This window comes from Genypterus blacodes, unplaced genomic scaffold (genome assembly GCF_046128005.1).
Source record: "Genypterus blacodes isolate CSIRO-AG114 ecotype Tasmania unplaced genomic scaffold, CSIRO-AGI_Gbla_v1 ptg000260l_1, whole genome shotgun sequence".
In the NCBI taxonomy this organism is placed as follows: domain Eukaryota; kingdom Metazoa; phylum Chordata; class Actinopteri; order Ophidiiformes; family Ophidiidae; genus Genypterus; species Genypterus blacodes.
This window is the reverse complement of record NW_027467053.1, coordinates 248,420-268,479: the sequence shown is the minus strand read 5'-3', so window position 1 is coordinate 268,479 and position 20,060 is coordinate 248,420. Positions and strand designations below refer to the sequence as shown.

At 44.9% G+C, this 20,060-nt stretch overlaps 3 protein-coding genes across 4 annotated transcripts; 1 reads left to right on the top strand and 2 right to left on the bottom strand.

The window, feature by feature from the left end:
* Nucleotides 1–498: 498 nt before the first annotated feature.
* tmem185 (transmembrane protein 185) lies at nucleotides 499–6,244 on the top strand. The gene is made up of 7 exons (XM_076171641.1): nucleotides 499–773; nucleotides 1,348–1,524; nucleotides 2,755–2,962; nucleotides 3,138–3,221; nucleotides 3,333–3,509; nucleotides 3,621–3,744; nucleotides 3,906–6,244. Exons 1-7 carry the CDS (start codon nucleotides 736–738, stop codon nucleotides 4,154–4,156), a joined length of 1,059 nt encoding a protein of 352 aa, XP_076027756.1. The 5' UTR covers nucleotides 499–735; the 3' UTR covers nucleotides 4,157–6,244.
* Nucleotides 6,245–7,269: 1,025 nt separating this feature from the next.
* On the bottom strand, nucleotides 7,270–12,557 carry mus81 (MUS81 structure-specific endonuclease subunit). 2 transcript variants are annotated; one of them, XM_076171628.1, is made up of 17 exons: nucleotides 12,474–12,557; nucleotides 11,624–11,885; nucleotides 11,401–11,530; nucleotides 11,227–11,312; nucleotides 10,971–11,099; nucleotides 10,803–10,883; nucleotides 10,540–10,628; nucleotides 10,258–10,452; nucleotides 10,027–10,179; nucleotides 9,802–9,929; nucleotides 9,603–9,715; nucleotides 9,383–9,502; nucleotides 9,180–9,275; nucleotides 8,792–8,920; nucleotides 8,574–8,677; nucleotides 8,283–8,366; nucleotides 7,270–7,775 (listed from the first exon to the last, which is right to left on the bottom strand). In XM_076171628.1, the coding sequence occupies exons 2-17, from the start codon at nucleotides 11,762–11,764 to the stop codon at nucleotides 7,709–7,711; spliced, it is 1,845 nt and encodes a 614-aa protein (XP_076027743.1). In that variant the 5' UTR covers nucleotides 11,765–11,885; nucleotides 12,474–12,557; the 3' UTR covers nucleotides 7,270–7,708. The 2 variants fall into 2 exon arrangements, with proteins under 2 accessions (XP_076027743.1, XP_076027742.1); XM_076171627.1 differs by having other exon boundaries at nucleotides 11,624–11,834; nucleotides 12,474–12,530.
* Nucleotides 12,558–13,604: 1,047 nt separating this feature from the next.
* Nucleotides 13,605–19,777, bottom strand: ovol1a (ovo-like zinc finger 1a). The gene is made up of 5 exons (XM_076171648.1): nucleotides 19,183–19,777; nucleotides 15,164–15,384; nucleotides 14,816–15,028; nucleotides 14,487–14,631; nucleotides 13,605–14,309 (listed from the first exon to the last, which is right to left on the bottom strand). Exons 1-5 carry the CDS (start codon nucleotides 19,280–19,282, stop codon nucleotides 13,981–13,983), a joined length of 1,008 nt encoding a protein of 335 aa, XP_076027763.1. The 5' UTR covers nucleotides 19,283–19,777; the 3' UTR covers nucleotides 13,605–13,980.
* Between the last annotated feature and the right edge of the window lie 283 nt (nucleotides 19,778–20,060).

The window sequence follows — 20,060 nt, the reverse complement described above, 5'->3', positions numbered from 1 at the left end:
ATTAACCCTTCTTCTACACAGAGCTGATACTCTAGCTTTTCCATCCAACGAACTTTAATCAATTGCATTATACACACAAATTCATTTTAATAAAGGTATGCTCTTGTATTTTTCTCGCCGATTGTATATACTTTCATTTGTATTGAATGAGTTGAATTGAGATGTGTCTAAATATTTAAAGAAATGTTAAGGTAGGAAATAAAGACAGAGATTGAAACAGGTAAACTAATCACGGCGGATTACTGGCTAGGGTGAGAATCAAACGTGTGACCGTGTGATCAACATCTATGTCATGCCAAGGTATATAGAAATAGAGGAATAAGCTTTTTACAAATATGCTATGATATACACCAACATGTTACATTTTTGTGATGGAGGATAAGGTTAGAAAAACAAAATTTCTTCGCTTTTTCTCTCCCTTTTCCATTTGATCTCTCCGTTCTTCTCCCCCTTCGGTCCCCGCTGAGTGAGGTCAGACTGGGCCAATAACAACCCGACTGGTTGTCCAATCATCCCCGTGTGATCCATGAGGAAGTGTCCGCCCTAAGCTCCAAGCATCACTCGTACGGTTTGCCTTGACCACACTGCCAAAACAAACGGGGTTATCGGGGCAGTAAACCGAGCACAGAGACCCCAAAAGCGCCATAGAGCCGCGATGTGTAGCTAACATGACTCAACAGACGAGCTAATGCAGACGCTAAAGAGCTAACCAGCTAACGAGCCTGGGTTTACGCCATGAATCTGAGAGGCCTCTTTCAGGACTTCAACCCCAGGTAAGCTTAGCGCGGATACGGTTGTTTTGTGTTAAATGTGTGGGGTTCAGTTTAGTCAGTATGTTTTACGCGGTGCTACGTTCCTCAGATTATCGAAAACAACCATTTTGAAGTCAAGAACGTCAATGCTAGTCAGTTGGTGAAGCTAGCTAAAGATGCTAGCAGATTTAGCATAGGTGTTTGCTAGCCCCAGTCGTGTTTACGTTGGCGGTAGTCGAGTTAACATCAACATAAAGCGATACATTTCCGTAGTCGGTGTGGGGTATTTGTACATTTAGCTGATAATATTTACGGGCAGCCATGGTATAGACGCTAACGTTAGCGCCGATCGGCAGGCAGGTTGAAAACGGAGTTAGCCGTCGAAGCAGTAGTCAGTTTAGTTCTCACTTCTTAACAAATGCCCTTCTTTTCTTTAATAATCACTTTGTAAGGTTGCTTGTGACCGTCAGCACGCACACACACACACACACAGTTTACCGACAGGCGTCATCCAACTCTTTTGTGTCTTCATATGTTTGTTTTCATTGTAACTTTCAAGGCGTAATTGTAAGTAAACATTCTCCTCCGTTCGCAGTAAGTTCCTGATCTACTCGTGTCTGCTGCTGTTCTCTGTGCTGCTGTCCTTGAGGCTGGATGGGGTCATCCAGTGGAGCTACTGGGCCGTGTTTGCCCCAATATGGCTGTGGAAGCTCCTGGTCATCATCGGGGCCTCGGTGGGCACTGGGGTCTGGGCACACAACCCTCAGTACAGGTACGTACACACACACACACACACACACACAAAAGACAGTCAGAGATACGGGTCACTGTAGGGGTGGGTGGTGTAAACTACAAACATATATGACCTGAAAAGTTGACAAATGGTTGTACAAATTGGTACTAGAACTCTCTCATATGAACAACCCCCCTTATATGGGGCAGTCCCTCTTACACCCACAGCATGTACACACACACACACACACACACACACACACACACACACACACACACACACACACAGCATGTGAGAACATAAATAACAACTGCATTTCAGTCAACAACACAAACAACTGTACTTCAAACACACAGCATTTTGGCAACTCTTATAGGCCTGACAGAACAGAAAGTCTTCATAAGCTGCACCATCATGCTCATATCTGACATAAACAAGTAAATTGGCCAAACCTGCATCATCCAGTTCGATGGAATAATAGCCACTATTCAGTGTCTTCCTAACGTCATCTGCCATGGCTCCTATTCTCCGCAACACTGTCATGTGAAGTGGCACCAAGTTGAACTGTTTGACGACCTTCTCGCCACACATTATGTGTACCATCTCTTTGGCTAATGGTAAACACAGCTGTTTACCAATGGTGTGCGGCTTACCAGCTTTGAGGCTGGCACGATACAATGTGCTTTAACCTAGCTAAACTCATTTTAAGTCGCATTTCAACTATCTCATGGCTCAGATATTTTTATTTGATTCCTCGGCGTACCACTAGTGAGCCCGCGTACCACAGTTTGAGAACGACTGGTCTACACATTGCAAGCGCAGACTGACTGATCGTGGCGCACATTGACTCGCGTCTCATGTATTTTTGTTGTCGAATGCAGATTGCGCTCGATTAATTTGACTTGAATTGAATAAGCAATATGTTGGTTTGTAAAACGGAGATTATCAGTCAAAAGGTGGCTAGTTGTGGAATAATGCATTGCAATCCTTTTACATTTGCTTGTTTTCAAGAGCAGATGATTGAAGAAAATATTGAAATATTAATGACATAAGTTTGATATTTAGTTTAGGGAAAATTATTGTGATATTACGTAATAAATATAATCTATAGATTAATCGATTTATCGAAAAAACTAATCTGTAGATTAATCGTTGAAAAATAATCGTTAGGTGCAGCCCTAGTTATTACCGATCCTCATTTATACACTGATGTGCCCATTATTGTCAGTATGGAGGAACTTCAGTGTTTGTCTTTGTGTTGTTTGTTAGGGCTGAAGGGGAGACGTGTGTGGAGTTCAAGGCCATGCTGATCGCGGTGGGGCTCCACGTCCTGCTGCTGATGTTTGAGGTGCTGGTGTGCGACCGTGTGGCGAGAGGAAACTACTTCTGGCTGCTCGTCTTCATGCCCCTTTTCTTCGTGTCACCTGTCTCCGTGGCGGCTTGTGTCTGGGGTTTCCGACACGACCGCTCTCTCGAGGTAAGAGGCGCTATGTAAACTGTGGCTGTGGAAACACGCTGCCTGAACAGTGGCAGCGTATAGAAAAGTGCAGCACTTTTGTTACTCCTCATAAGCACACACACAATCTCATGTATCTATTTTCAAATGCAAATATCCAATATTTGTGTAAGAAACTTTGTTGGTCTCCCCTCAGCTGGAGGTCCTGTGTTCAGTTAATATTCTCCAGTTCATCTTCATCGCTCTGAAGCTGGACAAGATCATCAAATGGCCTTGGCTGGTGAGACAGGAAATGCATACGTGTCATTCCGCTTACTGAGACACAGACATGCTTTCCGAGTGTGAAAATACCAGAACACAGTATTTATTATATCGTGTAATTGTGTTGCAGGTGGTGTGTGTCCCCCTGTGGATCCTGATGTCTTTCCTGTGCCTTGTTGTCCTCTATTACATCATCTGGTCTGTCCTCTTCCTCCGCTCCATTGACATCATCGCAGAGCAAAGGCGAACTCACATTACCATGGCGATCAGCTGGATGACCATTGTTGTACCGCTTCTCACCTTCGAGGCAAGTTGTCGTCACGTGTACTTGCTGCTTTGTAGACTCACACTCGCATCACACCTGTGCACACACACCAACCAAGCACCTCACACTTATCTCTGAAATCTGTGGTTTCAGATCCTACTGGTCCACAAGCTGGATGAACACAACGGTCTGAGTCATGTGTGTGTGTTCGTCCCTCTCTGGCTGTCTCTGCTCACACTCATGGCCACCACCTTTGGCCAGAAAGGAGGAAACCACTGTAAATATTATGCTTCAAGTGTCAGTGAATGTGACACGCATGAGTGTAATAGATCCAGTATATCTGCATATAACAATATTAAGGGAGTTTACAGTCAAATTAAGTGATTTTGTGGTTGTTTATTCTTCACTGGTTTGCCGTTTGGTTTGCAATCTCTACAGGGTGGTTTGGTATCCGCAAGGACTTCTGCCACTTCCTGCTGGAGCTCCTGCCCTTCCTGCGGGAGTACGGTAACGTGTCTTACGACCTGCAGCGCAGCGAAGACCCAGATGCGGCCGAGGACTTGCCAGTCCACGAGCCGGCGCCAAAGATCGCCCCGATGTTCCACAAGAAGACTGGCGTGGTGATCACACAGAGCCCCGGGAAGTACTTTGTCCCCCCGCCCAAACTCTGTATCGACATGCCAGACTAATAAGAGTGATGAAGATCCACCCCCTCCCCCCATTAATGATGAACCTGCCATAACAGGATGATTACATTGAAGCCTAGGGTTCTTCTGATACAAACTCATGGATCCAGAACCTTCTTTTCCCGGTTTCACTGACAGTGGAACCCAAAACGTCTGGCTTTGCTTTGACCCATAGCTGAACAGAGATGGGCGGTTATTTCCGAGTTTTTTCATTATGGAATATTTGGCAGAAGAAACTGACCACACACACACGCACACACACGTGTTGAAGGCTGAAACGAGCGAGACTTAAAGTGAAGGGCTGGATCTGTATGCTGTAAGCAGTTACACAGGATCCGGGTGAAAGGTGAAGCTCGCCTTGCCATCTGATGGGGACCATAGCAGAGACTCTTTAGCTTTAACTCGGGATCAGCGTAGCCCGATTACTCCTGTTCTGTCACTTTGAGCATTTAGGTGGAGCAAACGAGGAGGATTTAAAAATGTAACACGTATAGAAGCGGCACTTTGTTTACCTGTCCTAGGACTGTCTGGCCTGTCGTATGGGACCACCGATCTGGACGCTTCTCCTAAAGAAGCAAGTGTACTGAGTGAAACGTGGCTTTTGCATTATTGTTATGAGTCAGTATTCCTGCACAATTTGGTCTTTCTATAAGTTGTGCCCTTTTGTGATATCTGTATGCTCTTGCCATATGATCAGTCACTGTAACCTTTGTTCTAACCTTTGTGTGCACAGCCTTACCGATTGAGATGTTTTCCGACATCGACTCTTGTCATGTCTTCAAACTAAAACAAGGGGGAAGTCTTCCACAATTGGCACCAAGGAGGAAGAGTAGAGGATTAGAATGGCAATATAGACGTCCATATCTGATCATATCCATTAAGTTTAGAAATGGTGAAACTGCACATACAATTTTATGCAGATTGGAATGCAGGGTGTGACTCTTGAGATTCCTTAAAGGCTAAGGCCTCTTCCCTAACCAGTTGCGTGTACACTCGTATTTAAGTAGTAAACGTTCATCCCACCTGTTACCTTTAGTTTGATAACCTAATTTCTGGAGTGTTTGCCAGCCTGCGTGTTCAGTTCAAATGTTTCATTTTGAGTTCACGGTTACCTGCTCATGGTGCAAGGGCTTTGAACTCACCCTGCTTTCCTCTACTGGTGGATTCACAGAAATTGACTGTCTTTGGAGGCAGTCCCTCTTACACACACACACACACGCACAAAGGCACACAGGAAGTCCTCCTAAGCTGCACCATCATGCTCATATCTGCCTCTGCTATGCTGAGGCTGGGCACGATAAGAAGCCTGTGCTTTAATCACAGGTGCACCACGGAACTGAATTGCGCACTGGACTGCCTCAGTTCATTGTGTGTTTTGTTGTAAGATGCCGTTTGAGATGCAATGGTTTCACGGACCCATTGCTGAGATCATCACCACATACACGCACACACACACTGGCTTTGGCTCGTCCTCCGCGGGACGCTCCAGCTGAATCCCAGGTTGATATAACTCGGGTCATTTTTCTGTATTGTTTCTCGCTTTTTGCAGCCAGCTACCGGTGCTGTGGACACTTCACAATGCTTATGTTGCTGCTAACGTTCGCACTCCATTCACCGTCGTTCAGGCTGTTTAAAATATCCTCCTCCTGATCAGCAGACTTCATCCTTTTAGTTCCCCTCTGGAGCCACAACTTCAGTGGATTTGGACTGCTCATACGTTAAGTTTAGCCTGTAGTAGTCAGCTAATAGTTGACGTTTGCATGCAGCGCCACTATCGGTAAGAGGGAGTAGTGTGCCGTGTGCAAACATTTATTTGAAGTCGCATTTCAATTTTTTCATGGTTTTCTTTTTTTTTTTTCTGCCGCGTACCTCCGCGGGTACCAACAGTGGTACGCGTACCACAGTTTGAGAATCACTGTATTAGCTGAAATTCAGAAATAAAGACAAATCCACCATGTGTCATTAATCTGTAGTACTCAGTGCATTCCAGCTGTTTGTTTTGGCATAAGCACCCCCTTAAAATGAGGCAACTGCGACTGTTTGTGTATTTCTCTTGATATTGTATGACTAAATATACCCAAATGCAAAATACATGGTCAGCTGTTTTTAAATGGTGTTAAATGTTAAATGTTGGCTCGTGTGAATTTCCTTTGGTGGAATGTGTAGCCCACATGAAAATATAGCCATCAGTCAGTATGTTTGCACACACAATATATTGATTAAAGCAGACATGTCAAGCACATAAACATGACATGGCAGGCGCCCTCTGCTGGTGGCTGAGTGAAAGCCTTCACAGTGCATCAGGACTCGTCTACACATGGAAGAAATGAAGCATGATGTCCAATTTGTCATAAAATTGTTTCGCTTGTTTAAGAGGTTAAACTAAGATCTGTATATTTACAATACTCATTTTACATTTACATTTACATTTACACATCTTTCTAAAATGAGTTTAACAAAAGAAAAATGTGGATTTGACACATTGTCAAGTGCACCCAGTGAAGCAATCACAGACAAAGAGCCACAGTATGTAGTGATTAGAATTTACCCTTTACCTTTATAACGTAGAACTCCAAGGAATATTTGGTCTTTTCTCCTTCTCTTTGATCCTGAACGGCACACAAAAATAAACTTCAGCAGGCAGAGAGATGCAGCATAAAATTACAAATACATCACTTCACCATTAAGTCCATAACTGAAGTGTTAAAATCCTCAGAAAAACGTTTTGCTCTACATAATTCCAATGTCTGGTGCCTTCAGCTCTCTGCCTTCTTCCTGCTTACACTGGTTCGATGGATCGCAGCGTTCAACCAGCAAAACACAGTGAAGACCAAATTAGTTGACCACGCGTAAATGTGTGAAGTTGTGAAATTAAGCATTCAGAGTACCTGAGCCTTTAAGGTGTCAAGTTAGGCTGAATAAGTGAAGTGTTACCTGGTGGAATTGTCTTCACCAGCCTGAGACGAATCTGCACTTGAAAACATCATACTGTGCTTTTCAAACACAGGAACTTTATTGAATATGAGATTAAATTAGTGAAAAATCATACAACCTTTCTGTAAAAAAAAAAAAAATACAGTATATATATATATATATATATATATATATATACACACAAACACACACACACACAAAAACATAGCAGCATTTTCTCTTTTACATAAACATGTGAATAACAATCTGTATAGTAGTTCTGCTGAGGTATAAAGGAGCGACACAGGGGGAATGAGGTCGTGCAAAAGTCATTGATGCCTGAAGAAGCTTTATGTTGGTAGAATGTTGGCTGTGATTGGGTCAAAACCACAGTTTAAAAGTAGAAGCTCCTACTCACTAGTCCTGCCCCCTCAGGCTTTCACCCCTTACACAAATACGAACAAGAATTCAGCTGGAAACCGTTTGACCTGCCGCTGACATCTTCATATCGGCTGTGGAGGAGGTCTTGTTTTTTCAGATGGACACTTCGGCCCCGAGCATATGCAGCCCCGTTATTCACATTAGTGGGAGAATGACTTCAAGTCTGTCTTCGGGAGCAGTGATGATGTGAATGGGTGAACATCATGACAGTGGTCCTGGAGTGCAGTAGAGCTGATAAATGGTTCTGCTCAGAGCCGGACCCAGGTTCCTACAAAATACACACATCATCACAAGAATGAAGCAAATAACCGCTTGGTGTCAACGACCAATCAGCGGCCTGTTTCGGACATCTGCTTCAGTTGGATTAAAGTCAGTCTGTTGAGTCACCAATGACTGAGGATGTGTTACAATTAGGCTGCCACTTTCAATTAGTCTACTTATTTTAATCATTAATCCAGCAATTAGTATTTGTGCATGAATATACTTTGAGTCAGGTTCTTACCGTAAGAGAGACAAGAATTTAAAATTGCAAATGAGTTCAAATGATCAGTAGGATAAACAAAATCAGAATCAACAATAAGACCTGAAATCATGTGCACATTTTCATAATACTGGTATTTGATTGGTTGTTGGTATGTAATGGATGGAAAACCCAACAACTGGGCTGGAGCCAAATAATGGCTTCTGTTTTTTTGCTTCTTATTTTTTTTTTTTTAAACTGAGCACTAACAGAATCATCGTTCAAACATTCAAAGTTACATTCAAACCAACAAACCTTTTTAGTTTCCCGCATCTGATGGAGGCGAGGAGTTTCTCTTTCTCTGCTTCACTGGAACACCGTTCATACGCCGTCAGCAGACTGAGCACAAAGGAGAGAAGCTTTAAGTATGTGTGCATTTCATACTCATACATTAATGAAGAAATATTGCCGATTACAGAGCTGCCAAATCACAAAATCTGTCTGCATACATGTGAAGACAATGAGCTAAATTAAAAGCAGGACATAAAGGAAAAGAGTGAGCAGGTAAGGCTACTTCAGTGTGTGTCTTGTGTGTGTGTGTGGTACCTGCGTGGGGTGCTGTATTGCTCCAGTATGGCAGCTGCTTTATCTCCAGACAGGCCACTGATCTGCATCAACTGTCTGGCGAACACTTCTCTCACCGTCTGACACTAGGGGGCAGAAACACACAAGCGGTTTTACGTCTCGGCCGAGCAACGGAGGAATGTAGAAGCGGAGAGGAGAGCAGGAAGAGAACGGAGACTGAAAGGGACAAGATGTCACACCTTGTTCTTGACTGCCCCTTGGTTGAATTCAGCAAAAGAGATGAGAGAACAGGAGGGGATTCCTCTGCCCTCCTCCACGCTCCCTCCATCGCCCTCCAGCTCTCTGGAGCGACAGACCAGCGTGCGGTTCTGATCACAAAAACACAAAAAGCAAACAGATTTTTAATACAGAAATTAGATTTTTGGGGGGAAAACGATAAAAAGCGCTCACATTGAAATTAGTGATGATAGTATGATATCTGTGCCCACTAGGGGGCAGAAATGGACGGACTGGATGAAGCGTTCATGATCGAAAACTTCATATTTGAACCAAACACTGAAGTCTGACTGGTTGACTCTGTAGTGCAGCTATAAACTTGTAAGCAAAACAAATATTAAAATGTGTCACCTGGTATAGTTTGGTCAGTTGGCGTGTCATGATGGTGAGATAAGCTGCCGACTCCCTCACGTCTTGCACTCGCTTCACAAAGAACCCATCAACCACCTAAAACAACAGACACACACACATTTAAACCGTCGTAGAATAGGTTTACCTCTTTGGATCCATGTTAAAATGGATGTAATATGTTAAATGAGTGTGTGTCCGCTCACCTGTGTGTTGACGATGGCTTGCTGTAGCGTAGCTTCAGGTAGACTCTGGTGGGCCGCAGCAGAGCCGCACTCCTCTACGAGATAGATGGGCCGACGAAGACCACAGCGCTTCAGACGGAACTGAGGGAGGGGCGAGAGAAGGAGGGAGTTACTTCTTCAAATGCAAAACGGTAGCTGTAATGTTCAAAGGAGGAATGAGAGGCACAGAGGAGACGCCGACCTTCTGCTCCCTGAAGCGTCCGTCGATGATGCTACCACACAGGTCGTCCATCCTCTTCCTCTCTATGATGTAATCGAAAACGAGCTCCCTGCCTGCTGGGGGTCGCAACTGACCTGAGAGAGAGAGAGAAATATTTATCTTAAGATTTCCACATCCTTTGCCGGTTCTTTTACCTGCTTATCAAGCTCAAGTGAGTCACCTGGGACGGGCGCAACCTTTTGCCGAGCCACCCACAGGAAGTCTCCCACGTTGAGCTTCCTGACGTCGAAGTTGACGGCGTTTCTCTGGAGTTCTTTGACGAGGTCCTGCTTTCGGTGGTGACTGCCACTATGCAAAACAAACAAGCACTTTCATTTAACCTTTGCTCTACAAGGACAGCTGTGACTGCTCTCCAGTGCATACTCTCACTCTTGCTTTCTCTTACCCAGTTGTTTCAATGAAGTCAACACAGAGTATGATGTCATAGGTTCCAGGCAGGAGACATACTCCCGTGGGTTTTCTCGACGTTGCTTGTGTGCAGCTGGTGGCGTCCACCTCCGTCCTCAGCTGGGCGACACATTTTGCTCTCTCCATGGGCCTGCAAGGGAAGAATGTGTGGTTTTATACATGAGCCAAAGATCAACAGTCCTGCCTCAGCTGTTTAGTGAACACTCACTGTATTCTGTTCTCCTCCTCCTCGTCCTCTTCCTCATCTCCACCAGTGAGATCCACGACTCCAGGACTTCCTGCCTCCCTCTCTCTGTCCCTTTCATGATTTCTGTCCTTCTCTGGTCCCGCTGTGTCATCATTCCGTGTTTCCACTGAATCCAGTCGCTCTGACAAAGCCAAACCCTCTTCGGTCAGAGAATACCTGAGAGGAGAAACAAACACACAGTCAGAGAGGAGATCAGAGCCCATAACTATATAGTGAGTGCTTCCATGAGGGTTTCCTGTGTACCTGGCAGGGTTGTGAGTCTTGACCACCAGGTTCTTCTGGATCAGGGTGCTGACTGAAGACCAGGCTGTATACTTACTGCCAAGTTCTGGCTACACACACACACACAGAGCAGAGAGAGAGAAAGTAATTAGTAATGTTGAGCAGCTAATTTACACTTAATAGGCTGTGTTCACTTCTTTATGAGGCTCAAAAAGGTTTTGCTTTTTGGCCCCAGCATTACTGTGCATGTTTAAAACAAGTGTGAAATAAATTTAGGTACTTACCATAGTGAACGATTTGTCGCAGAGTGTCTGAGCTTCAGCTTGTAGTTCCAGCTTGAACATATACCCTTTACTGTCTGGGATCTACGGTGAGAGTGACGGATGACATTGTGGTGTAAAGCCAAGTGAAGCAAAGTGGCCACACACTCTTTGGGATGAGCAGAGGCATACCTGTGATTGTCTGTAAAGGGTGAGCAGGACCGCATAACCACCAGACCTCTTCTGGGGCACGTACTCCCTCTTCTTCTTCCTCCCTCCTCCTGCTGCTGCCTCCTTTCCATGATCCCCTGGGACATTTCTCTGCGCATGACCATCAATAAAAGTTAATCAAAACATGATCTCAATAACCCTTAACACTTTTTATGAAACACACACACACACACACACACACACACACACACCCCTACCTACCTACCTACCTACCTACCTTTCTTGAAGGAGCCAGGCTGTTGTTGTCCGGTCTACCAGGAGGGGGCGCTCCTTTGGGGAGAGTGTGGATGGGAGCGTCTGGACCTGCAACAGAGAATGGAGAGATTGAGCCACTCAGGTTCATCTGACGATGTCAACACAGAACTCCATGGCTCCTCCCTCCACCTCTCACCGTTCTCTCGTTGGTACCGCTGCAGTTTTTCATCCAGGATTTTACAGATTCCGTCTCCAAAGTTTTGAAGGATTTTTGCCTCTTTGGCGTTTTGGAGCGGTAGAGGATATTTATTCAAAGAGCTGATGGCCTGGTAAAAGTAACACACACAGAAAATGTAATCCCTTGTCGTTGTTTGTTATCCCAAAATATATTTACAGCAAAGATTAGATCATGATTTGACCTTCTGGTAGGTGTAGTGGATCTTCTGTCCCTTTTCTCTAGCCTCGTCACGCAGCTCGGTGAGCCACTGGAGGAACAGCGGGTTTGGGCAGGAGGGCAAGGCTCGTTTACGACCCAATCTCTGTGGCCCTGAAGCTGGCATCACTTCACATCAGACGGAAACGATGCAGCCGCCGTGGATATCATCAGTGAAGGATGATGATGACTTCTTTCTAAAGATGAAGATGGGCTTTGATAATCCTCTCGACAGGACGGCAGTTTGCCTGTGAATGAGTTTGCATGACGTTACTTAACTGTTATTGACAATGTATCCTTGAGACAGTAACTTGCATAATAGACAAACTTTAGCACAAAGTGAACTTTCTGTATTAAACATTTAGAAACAAACCTTTCGCTATAAATGATCTAAATAGATTTTTGTAACACCTGCTTACAAACGCCACGCGTGATGTAAGCATGACACTTAACACATACATTATTTTAAACTTTGTGATTATATGAAGCAACATTAACACATGTCCAAAACTCTCCAATCATACGCATGTTTGTCTGTTTTTGTACGTAGTAAGAATGTAGAAATCCATTGTAAATATATGTTTGTTCCATAAAGGGCTTTTTAAACGGGTTTCACTAAACGCATCATCACTATACAGCTTGTTTAGCTATTTTGAACGAAGAGGAGTGCATGACTAGCTATCAAGCTAAAGTCAGCGTGACACTTACGAGCAATTCGCGACGTTTAAGTTTACGACAACAAACCACACACTTACAAACTGACAAATAACTGGCGTGGGAATTATCGTAGAATGGGCGGCCTTCATTTTGTCCTAATATACGACACTTTAGCTCACCTGTTAGCCTTTGTTTGTAAATTAGCAGTAGCTCGCGCCCTCCCATTCAAAGACAACGTCACTTCCTTATCGGCGAGAGCCACGTGACTGGCACAGGAAAGCCGGACACACATGTAAAATTGTGACACCCAGCGAAAAGAAATAGTAATGAAAAAAAACGAATCGACGAACAAATAAATTAATAAATTCGATAATTTCACGGAACAGACAAAATAAAAAGTATAATTCAATAAAGAAGCAAAACAGAAAATCGACTATAAACAGCTCGTTTCTCACATCAAACCTGTCCTGCTTCTTAAAGGGCAACATGCCAGGATTTAAGCTTGTTCGCATTTAATGTTTTTAGCTGGAAAAACGGTCAGCATGGACGACCATACCACTTAAAGACTGTCAGGTCTCTTTGATGTTGTGAATGTCAGTGAGTTGCAAAACCGTTATTTCGTTTTCACCTCAATTCGCCTGCAGGCTGAAGGGAGTTCGCTGGAATCCTTCAACAAGACTCGACAAAGACCAAGGAATCCAACCTCACCCTCCTAACTAAACCTCTGTTACACACACACAGACATACTTTGCCCACACTCGCACGGCTTGGAAGTAAACGATATCATAATTAACAATAAATGCCTATCCCAAGAGAGAGTTTAAAGCATAATTATCTCCAACTGTTGCATAATTACTTAATTTTCTAACATGTAATTTCACAAGTTTTGTTTGTAAAACCTTTTATTTCCGCCTTTATGGAGACAAAGTGAGCTGCCCTTTACTGCACAAGACTGACGGTAAACTTGAAACTGGAGATAAGAGGTTTTAACAGGACAGACAGTGTCTTATTGGCCATAAATAGTATAACAATTGTAATAAGGTATTTGATTCACCGCAGCTCAGGTATTTCAAGGTTAACACACAAAGGAAATACCAGGTTTGGGGAACTGGAGTGACTTTTAACTGAAACCCGCCAGCCAATTAGAGGCAAATACCTGACGTAACTGGTTAACTGCAAACACTGTGGAAGAACCGGAAGAACCAGGACTCCAGTGTTTAAACTCAGTGAGAGACATCAACTCTGGAGCTTCGGTAAGCAGCGGACTGCATAGTAACAACGCTTCCCGAGACCAAAAAGAAACCCAACTCTTCTGTTATATATTACTAACTTTATTAACGCATAAAGTACTTTTTCATAGAAAACTCAAATTTGTTGCTGTACAGAAAACCCCACAGGAAATATTCACAGGCAAGACCGGAAGAAAAACATTTGCATCACCAGACATATGTACAGTGTGTAACATACATTATATTCCCATGTAAAATAGATCACATTCGGCTTTATTTCATTCAAGAGATGGCCAAATCCTATCCATATGAGCAGCCATGCATATAAATAGACACATATTTACTGTGTATGTACGTACAGTACATAGATCAATCTGAGTTCTCCTATACTATGCCATCAGCGTCACCTCAGCCACTCATCCATCTCTCATCCTTCCTTCATCCGTCCTCTGTAGATCTACTGTCCTGCCGATCCAGTCGTGTCGTCGCTATCAGCCTCCTGGGGAGAATTTGGTGTGGATTCTTCTTCTTCCTCCTCCCCTCCTCCTCTCCTTGCAGCCTTCCCTTTCAACAAAGCACTGTTGGGGTGAAGTGAGTGCAGGTGGAGCACAAGGTCGTCCTGAGTTCCCGCCGTGTGGCCGCACTCCTCGCAGACGTACAGCTTGTTGCGTCGCTCCTTGTAGGCGTACTTCAGGGTGACGCTGTGGATCTTCTTCATGTGGGACTCCAGGGAGCAGCGCTGCGTGAAGGCCTTCTCGCACAGGGTGCACTTGTAGGGACGGACTCCTAGAGAAGAGACATGGAAGCAGAACGCGTGTGAAGGGATGTAATAGTGCAACATTGTTTTACATCGCAGTGGTTTGCTTGTTTAATTTGTTTTTGGTGGGAAAGTCATTCACCCAAAACACCCAATTTGTATTTGAGTGCTCTTTGTAGTGGCATGTTGTGTGTGTGTGTAGTCACCTGTATGTGTGCGTACGTGTCTCTTCAGGTCGAAGGTATCGTTGAAGCCTTTCCCACAGAAGGTGCAGAGGTGCCTCTTGTTCTCGTTGTGGCACTTGATGTGTCGATTCAACATCCGCTGGTACTTGAAAGTCTTCTGGCAGATCTAAACACAACCACAACCCAATCAGGGACTCAACTTAAGTTTCTTAGCATAAAAGCAAAAAAACAAAAGGGTTGATTAACAGGAATATGCAAAGGATGCCCATGGAGAGCCCGAACCAGTGGAAGATTATTATTATCTTTAAAACAAAAACAGTGTTGATATTGTTCCAAACTTTTCTCCTTACATGGCACACAAACTCAGCCGTCATCCTTGACGACGAACTCTGACTCGGGCCTGGCGACCTGGTCATTGACGAGACCGCTTCTGGAGCAGGAGGCAATGTGGTCAAGGCGACGGGCGCCACAGGGGAGTGTGGGGCAAGGTACGGCTGGGTGGGAATGGGAGGAAGAACGAGAGGAAGAAGAGAAGGATCGGGGGGTAGCTCGCCTGTAGTTACCTGTGGTCAAAGATACAAAGGTAAATATCAACACAAACAATATATATTTATTTCATATATATATGAAATAAATGGTAGACTGAACTTAGAGACAAACTCAGTTTGCTGTTATTGGACATGAGATTCCCAGCTCACCTTGATTTTGGATCGGATGTATGTGGAGCTGCTCTGCGACCTCCTCCTGATGTCCGACCTCTCACCTGTGCCGGCTGGTGGGCTCCAGGGTCGGCCCAGCACCGTGCTGGACGGCAGCTCGGCCTGGGCACACACGTCAAAAACGGAGTGCTTGGTGAGGCAGAGCGGAGCCGTCTCCGCTGCTTCAGCCTCCATCAGGACAGATGGAGGAAAGACGGAGACTGGAGAAAGAGAGAACGTATTGTTATTGTTATATTTTTACATTACATTTTCACACCATATCAATAGCGTAGAAACACCCGAGTAACCGCTCTGAACGCCATACTAACCACCTCACTTTCACCACGCAACCACTGCAACCACATAACAGCTACCTAGCAACCCCGTGGACGGCTTTTCCACCCTGGCAGAGGAAGGATTCATTTCCATTCAGTGTGATTATTGTGACTGAAAGTGTTTCACATTGATAATTGCTGAATTGCGAAATCGTACAAAACTTATGCAGCTATGAGGGCTGTGTGGTTTAATGGAGTAATTACAATAATCCTCCAGCTGCTCTTTGGGGGCATGGGAGGAACCTCTGCTGACATGAAACAAGCCATCACTGGCACATTTTCACTCGTAAATTGAACAAGAACCCAGACTGAACTGACATCGGTACAGCTTGGTGATCTGCCTGTTGCAGTTAGGGATCGTGGTGAAAGTGCAGTCCTAAAGGCAGGTGACCTTTACCGACATAGAAGATTTTGACTGTGATAACCCCACCCCACCCCAACACAGACACACTTTACCACAAGAAAAACATTGCAGATAACAGTCACAATGGTACAAATGTGTGTTGTATTAGATTCTAGTAAAGGTGACAGACGACTCCTGCTATTGAATTTCAAAACAGTGAACAGGCTGCCAGCCTACATACACACAAGCTATATTTGAACAAACTGTTAACTCCCAAACACAGAGAGTTAAACGTGGGTGTGTATGATTGCATTTGTGCAGGTGTGTGCATGTGCCACCTATTGTTTTGTGCCACTTGTTTTGCAGGCACACACGCACACACACACACACACACATCCATTACCATTACAGTTAGACCAGTCTGACCAGACAGTCTTGCAGCACCACCTCTACCTTCCTCAAACAATCCGCCTCCAGAGGAGTGGATGCCTGTCTGTGTGTTTATGTGTGTGTATGTGTGCATGTGTGTGTGTGTGTATGAGAATTCTACAACAAAACACCACAGAAAGAGGGATACAGAACGAGACACAGGGTCTATAGAAACCACTGAGCCGAGAACATAAAGCAGCATGTAGTCTTTAGTCAGATGTGTGTGTGTGTGTGTGTGTGTGTGTGTGTGTGTGTGTGTGTGTGTGTGTGTGTGTGTGTGTGTGTGTGTGTGTGTGTGTGTGTGTGTGTGTGTGTGTGTGTGTGTGTGTGTGTGTGTGTGTGTGTGAGTTTGAGAAGCCCACGAGCAGGTGTGGCCCAGTGAAGACAATGAATCAGTTGACTCCGTAGAGCCTCAATCAGATAAAACCCAAATGTGAATGCAAATGAAGCCTCACAGTGACTTACATGAGAAAACGAGGGCCGCGAGTCGAGATAATGAACGACGCAGAAACTAACTGAGCTAACGGTGCAAGGCGTCATCCAAACGTAAACAAAAGCTACCAAATGCACAGCTCAGTATCTAAGCCTCTCAGCAAATCAAAGGTGAACGACCTGGTGTTCTTCCACACTACACACTGATGTACTGCATATATGATGTATAGGAAGGGAAAGGGGCCTCAAATAGCAATTTATCATTATGATTTGAAGATTTGAATCATCTTTAAGCGATCATATGTCTCTGTGCTGCATTTAATCTCACACTGTTTACTCACACTTCCTTTCCCATACCATTGTGTGTGTGTGTGTGTGTTTGGTGTTGGTCAACCTGCTCTTTAATAGTCTTCGTCTCGCTGTCGATTTAAAATCAGCTGTGAGAGTCAACATTCAGTAGATAACTTCATCAAACAGAGCCTCTCTCTCTCTCCCTTTGTGTGTGTGTGTGTGTGTGTGTGTGTGTGTGTTTGTCAAAGGCGTAGCGTCTACAGCAGTCAGCTGTCTGCAGAGTCCGTTATGTTTCCTCCATCCTATAAACATTAACCTTGCCTCAACCTCCATCCTGTTCACTGGAGACACAACCCGACTGAAGACAACACAAACAGGCATGTCGCAGAATATTTTGGTGACAACAATCCTAAAGTCCAAGTCCAAAACTGGACATTTTACAATCAATGTTTCACTTTTTATCCCCACTTCAATCGTTCAATTTCTCAGCTCAACCTCGAAGCTTAACACAGTTACACTCTCCTGTGTTAAAGCGTCACGCGTTTAAACTGATCTACTGTCGATGTACAACCTGTCAAACCGGCCCAGCCATCCTTTTCTGTCCATTCTTCCAATACAGTTCTTCTTTTTTTGTCGCCTCGTAGTTTGAGTTTCTCCTTTCAAATGTTTTTTTTTTCAGTGTGTTGTTGTTGTTGTTCTACATTTGACTTCAACTTTTTGCCACACATGTGATGTTGATGTGCAGGAAAGACTACAGCTGATGTGTGTTTGCTTAAAAATACTTGTCCTATGTGGGTATGTAAGTGTTTGATGAGGGACAGACAGGCCCAACCAGACTAGGGGGGGGGGGGAGAGAGAGAGAGAGAGAAACTGGTGGCATTTGCGCCTCATAAAACTATTCAACACGCCTGTTTCTGACGGTAATTATCATACCTATACCCATACACACACACACACACACACACTTACGCACGCACACAAACAGGCGTCAGGCAGGTACATCAAGTAACGGCACATACCAGAAACTAGCTGAGACCGTTGCTGTTTTTTGGGGTGTGGAGGAAACTAACAGTGCGCAGTTACGCACAAGATTGATCATTAATACAGATTCATTTATTTAATTTTTTTTTTTAAAGGTGAGCTTTTCCTGAGAATTAACTCCCGCCAAGTCAAATCTCGCGGTATAGGAGCATTTCTGCGATGCTTGATTCTACTTTACACGTTTTTCAAAAACTCATCTCAAGCCTCACAACGTAAAGAACCCGTTCCGGTTTCCGGATTCCCAGAGGATGTTTAAGTCAATGATTAAGAGTTAACGGTGATGAGATGAGATGGGGGGGAGGGGGGAGAGACAGAGAGGTTAGGGTGTAGTCCGTTAGCTGTTATCTGATACCGAGGTGACTTACAATAAAAACTACGCCGATGGCAACAATGGGGATTGTTCCCATGCAGAGAGAGAGAGAGAGAGAGAGAGAGATCGAGAGACAGTCTGGCTCTACTCACTGTCATTTTAATGCAAATACCTCCCAGTTACATGACTACGAACGCGACGCCCCCCAAATTTTGACAGTAAACAGATACCAGTTAGTAGAAATTCGTTGCTGAACTCCCAGAAACAAATCTAAACAACAATCAAGTGACAACCGTTTATGAACACAAACACAAATCTGACACTTCCTTAAGCCTCATGCAGCTCACAGTGTTCAGGAGGGACCGGTCAGTAAATCAAAGCGACAAGGAGGAAAGCTGAGATCAGGGGTTGAAGGTCGATATGGGAAAGCAACGGGCCCTTGTTAGATCTAGGTTAGGCCGTAAAACACACACACACACACACACACACACACACACACACAGGAAAAGTCCTGGCAAATAAGAGATAAAGAAGTCAACGTGGCTCCTTTGTTCTTGTATTGTGTCTCATCATTCATGTTTGATCGCGTTAAGGCCTAAACCTGATTATAAACTTTATTATAACTCCACAGCTTCATCCCTCTTCACGGCCCGCTGTGTTTCCCGTTATTCCGCCGCAGCCTCCCCGTTACTATCGCGACCCCTCCTCCCCACCGACACTGACATTCACGATTGGAACCCAAACCGCCTTAAACCCACCGCAGAATGGCGTGCGTAAAGAGCGCGTATGACGCCGTTTGGAGCACCGAAAATGGCTCGACGCAGCAACGTGGACTCACCTGGGATGTAAACGTCTCCTCGTTCATGGTCGGGAAGTTCACTCCAGTTCCGCTTTCCCGGAGAAACGCTCGTCTTCTTCACTAGAAAGGCCCTCGGCATGATCGGTGCCCCCCCCCCCCGTTCTTCTCCTTCTTGGACTGGACGGGGTAACTGCTTCACATCCGCGGGTCGAAACTAGCTAGAAGTTACGGCGACAGGAACCTGGAAATGGAAGGTGTTGCTATCCGCTCCTCCTTCCTCCTTGCACCTTTCTTCTTCGGTTTCGCGAACCGCGTGTGTGTGTCGTTATAAACTCCTTCTTCCTCCAACCAAAACACACACACACTCTCCACAAAGTTTCCCCCTCAAAAAACCGGGTGGCAAACGTCCGTCGGTGTGGGTCCAGGTGAGCCCGCTCAGGTGAGCAAACTGGACAGGTAACACACACACACAGCACACCGCGCCGGGAATAACGGAGTGTGTGCGTGTGCGAGAGAGAGAGAAAGCGGACTGAGGAGGTGAAACGCAGATAACGTATCCTGAACACACACGCAGAGTCGACAGAGGTGGGTCAAGCAGCAGCACAGGTACTCATTTAGAAAAAAAAAGAAGAAGCAGGAAACGGGAGTCAGCGCGCATGCGTGCCAGAAATAACGGTGACAACAAGCTGGAGGGAGCACTGGGTTAGGCCTCAGTATACCTGCTCGACCGGTTTACCCCTCCTGCCTCTCTCTCTCTCTCTCTCTCTCTCTCTCTCTCTCTCTCTCTCTCTCTCTCTCTCCCTTGCTCTCTCTATCACCACCTCCACCTCCACCATTCCGCTTTAAGGTGTGGAAACGGCGGGGGAAGGAGGTGGAGAAGAAAAGGTGGGGAACAGTGTGTGTGTGTGTGTGTGTGT

Bases quoted from the DNA above. Each gene is read 5' to 3' on its own strand.
- ovol1a (XM_076171648.1), bottom strand. From the start codon at position 19,282: ATGCCGAGGGCCTTTCTAGTGAAGAAGACGAGCGTTTCTCCGGGAAAG. The intron at 15,029-15,163 runs GTGAGCTGGGAA...CTTTGACCACAG, and splicing joins ACATCCGATCCAAAATCAAG to GTAACTACAGGCGAGCTACC. The intron at 14,310-14,486 runs GTGACTACACAC...TCTCTTCTCTAG, and splicing joins ACACGTACGCACACATACAG to GAGTCCGTCCCTACAAGTGC.
- mus81 (XM_076171628.1), bottom strand. From the start codon at position 11,764: ATGCCAGCTTCAGGGCCACAGAGATTGGGTCGTAAACGAGCCTTGCCC. The intron at 9,276-9,382 runs GTGAGCGGACAC...CTGTTGTTTTAG, and splicing joins AAGCCATCGTCAACACACAG to GTGGTTGATGGGTTCTTTGT. The intron at 7,776-8,282 runs GTTTGTTGGTTT...TGTATTTTGTAG, and splicing joins AGATGCGGGAAACTAAAAAG to GAACCTGGGTCCGGCTCTGA.
- tmem185 (XM_076171641.1), top strand. From the start codon at position 736: ATGAATCTGAGAGGCCTCTTTCAGGACTTCAACCCCAG. The intron at 774-1,347 runs GTAAGCTTAGCG...CTCCGTTCGCAG, and splicing joins TTTCAGGACTTCAACCCCAG to TAAGTTCCTGATCTACTCGT. The intron at 3,745-3,905 runs GTAAATATTATG...CAATCTCTACAG, and splicing joins CCAGAAAGGAGGAAACCACT to GGTGGTTTGGTATCCGCAAG.